Raw genomic sequence first — 3,528 nt, forward strand, 5'->3', positions numbered from 1 at the left:
CTACTACTAAATCAAAGTTTATTGCAGTGACCGAAGTGTGCAAGGAGTTGATTTGGATGAAGAGATTTATGCAAGAACTTAACTTTATACAAAATAGGTATGTGTTATTTTGTGATAGCCAAAGTGCTATTCCTCTTGGTAAGAATTCAACCTTTGGTGTTAGGTCTAAAAATTTTGATGTAAGGTATCATTGGATACGAGATGTCTTAGATGCTAAACTGCTACAACTCAAGAAAATTCATACTAATGATAATGGTGTTGATATGTTGACTAAAGTCTTACCAAGGGGAAAGTTTGAAACTTGTTGCTTGATCGCCGGAATGGCAAGCACCTCCACATAGTTGGGAGGGGGAGATTTGTTAGGTTTGGGCATCTCTCCTATGTGGAGAAAGTACTCATTCAACCCTTAAGCCCATTTTCTTTGGACTCTTTGTTGGCTTTTTTATATGCCTTTTTACACCTCATTTAAGTAAAGGAAATTAGGATTGGCAATACAGAATTCTATCAGAAAAGTGAGAGAATATGTGGCAAAAGGAGGGAGTTGAGAACCACGTTGAGAATATCTAAGTTTTTACAATAGTGTGCAGTTTTGATCAAACAAAGATTGGAGGTACATCCGTAGTTCGATCGAGCTAATTTTTTGCCAGTAGATAGAGGACTCAAAGACACTAATTTTGGATGGTCAAATTGGTCATTCAAGTACTCAAACGTCATATATTGGCTTTTGAATAGGAACCAAGTTAAGAAAATCTAGATTTTTGCAATAGTGTGTAGTTTTGATCAAGCATCAAGTGGAGGGTCATTCGTAGTCCGATAGAGCTGATTTTTTGTTAGTAGATAGAGGACTCATAAACGCTAAGTTTGAATGGTCAGATTGGTCATCCAAGGATTGTAGAGTCAGATATCGGGTTTGAACAGTAACCACTTTTTTTTGTGAAATTCTCAACTTTCCCCATTTGATTTTTAAGATCTCTTGTTATTAGCTAAAAATAGAGTTATGTACTCATTGTGATAGCTGAAAATTGAGATCTTGTACCCGCACTTTTATCACAATGAAGTTTTTGAGTGAACTCTTAAATCTTGTGGTTCTTACCATTTGATTTGAAAGGGTTTTCTACGTAAAATTATGTGTCTCGTGTCATTGATATTTGTAATTATTTTTTGGCTGATTTATTTTGATTAAAAAATATATTTTGTGCTATTGTCATATCATAAGAACTGATTTTGTTAATTGGGAGAGAAAGAACTTCCATTTGTGCTTCTGTGATTTTTCGGTAAGTCTAGCTTCTTCCCAACATATTCCTCAAACTATGACAGTATTCCTAGACTTCTTCTCAACATAAACGATTTCACAAGCTTCTCAAATGACAATTCTAGCTGCCTATGTTTGGAAATTTACAGAGAAAGAAATAGGAGAATTTTTTAAAAGAAAGAATGCTCGCCAGTTTTCATTTCAAATCAGGTACTCAGAAGTATCTCCCATTGGTGCTCCATTTACTCTAAGCTCTCCATTTCTAATTGGATTGATTTTAAGCTTACGTTTTTTTCTTTGGTCTTGTAATTATCCTTTTGCAATTGCACTGCTTTGTATATCCCTAATTCCTATGTGGCATTGTCTATGCCTCCTGGACTTCTCCTTCTCATAACTATAAATTCTTTTTAGAGTGGGCATAGAATAAAGGTATGCCACTAACTTGGGAACCAAGTGTAGCTTAGACTTAAGAGCGAAGACACGTAATGTAGACTACATATGGGTTTTGGACCCATTCGAGGAAGATTCTTTGGGCCAAAAATTTGTCATTCGCCTTTGACCCAGTTCAAAGTTCCCACCCAGTACATGATGTATATAATCTTTATTCAATTTCCAAGTAAGTTCCGTGCAGTACTCTAAATTCCCAGCGCTCATCTCACATTTATTTAATTTCCATATATACATAATACATATATCTTGCTGATTTCGCCATATTTATTAATTTCTTGGAACCCAACTAATGTCTAGAAAGATTAATTTAATTTAGTTATGTACATGGCTTATCAGTGAGATTATTTAGAAGCCATCAAAGTTATGACTGCCTCTAATTAAACGCAGCCGTCTCCAAACTAGCCTACCTTATACTATTTCAATTTCTTTTCAAGCTAGCAACCCCTGCGCGCTGTCATCCTCACACGGTATCTTTCTTCCCCACGCTTTCTACCTATTCCACCTTCCATGCATGAAAATCTCTCTCTCTCTCTCTCATGTGTGTGTATATATGTCCACTTCTACTACATCTAAGCTCTCATTCAATTCCTTTTCCTTTGTCGCGTTATTAATAAATTCTCCACCAGCTAGTCCACAATATTCCATTAACATATACATACATACATACTTCCTAGCTAGTTTTTTGTCCAAAGTATAGAAATGGAAAACTGGTCGCTGCTGAGCAGGCTAAGGAGGGCAGTGAAGAAGGTAACGTTTCTGCTGGGCTTTAGTGTCAACCGGTGGTGTCTGACTTCTGTTCTCGGCGGCGTTTGGACTTACCGCGGCAAGCGCAGGTTGAGCTTCCGCGACCGGCCGGGCCTCAGGGCCTGCACCTACGGAGACGAAGCGGAATCGGGTTCAGGTTCGAGTTTGGGTTCGAATTCATGTTCTGGGAGACTGGAACGAACCAGAAGCTATCCCATGGTAGAAGACATAGATAAGAAAGCAGAGATGTTCATAGCTAACTTCTATCGCCAGCTTCAGATTGAAAGACAAGTCTCCTTGGAACTCCATTACTGTCGAGGCAATGGCTTCAGTTCAGTTTCGCCATGAAAACGTCATCAGGGGAATTGAAGCTGGCGACTTTAATTTCTGTATGTTTCTTGATTTGTTTGCGCACGCATGCATGGAGCTCGCGCTTTATGAGAGGGATCTCCATTGCAAATTTTACATCTTCTTTTTTATTTTTAAAATTTTTTAAGAGATAATAATAATAATAATAATAATAATAATAATCGAAGAGGATATCTTAATGGAAGGGGCCGTTATATATGCTCGTATCTGATGGGAGATGGGCTGGCTGTGTAGTCCAACCGAAATGGCCTTTAAAGTGTACGTGTGTACTTGTGTATGGTCATGGGAAACACGATCCAAACATATATGTTGTTGGAGTTTTTTCCTAATTTAACTTTTTTTAAAAAAAACATATTAAATAATATCTTATGTAATAAATCTTGCGAGATATAAATAAATCTTGCTACTCGGAGTAACAAGATTTTCCACGTGTAACGGCCTTATGCAAATCTCGCTACTTGGAGTAGCGAGATTTGTTTGCCACGCGTTTAGACCAGATTGGGGCTGTCATTTAAATCTCGTTACTTCGTGTAGCGAGATTTGTTTAAATCTCACTACTTGAAGTAGCGAGATTTCCTGTGCACCAAAAATTTATTGTTTTTCTATTTATTATTTATTTATTATAATAATGATTAATTAAATTATTTTTTGAATTATTAGAGTGAAGAATAATTTATTAATTTAAATTTTCACATATAATAAATTACATTTCG

The 3,528-nt window shown here is 36.6% G+C and overlaps 1 protein-coding gene across 1 annotated transcript; it reads left to right on the forward strand.

Moving 5' to 3' along the window:
* The first annotated feature begins 2,286 nt into the window (after positions 1–2,286).
* On the forward strand, positions 2,287–3,134 carry LOC131144479 (uncharacterized). The gene has a single exon (XM_058093161.1). The coding sequence runs from the start codon at positions 2,402–2,404 to the stop codon at positions 2,792–2,794; it is 393 nt and encodes a 130-aa protein (XP_057949144.1). The 5' UTR covers positions 2,287–2,401; the 3' UTR covers positions 2,795–3,134.
* Positions 3,135–3,528: the final 394 nt, after the last annotated feature.

Source organism: Malania oleifera, chromosome 12 (genome assembly GCF_029873635.1).
Source record: "Malania oleifera isolate guangnan ecotype guangnan chromosome 12, ASM2987363v1, whole genome shotgun sequence".
NCBI classification, from domain to species: Eukaryota; Viridiplantae; Streptophyta; class Magnoliopsida; order Santalales; family Ximeniaceae; genus Malania; species Malania oleifera.

Bases quoted from the DNA above. Each gene is read 5' to 3' on its own strand.
- LOC131144479 (XM_058093161.1), top strand. From the start codon at position 2,402: ATGGAAAACTGGTCGCTGCTGAGCAGGCTAAGGAGGGCAGTGAAGAAG.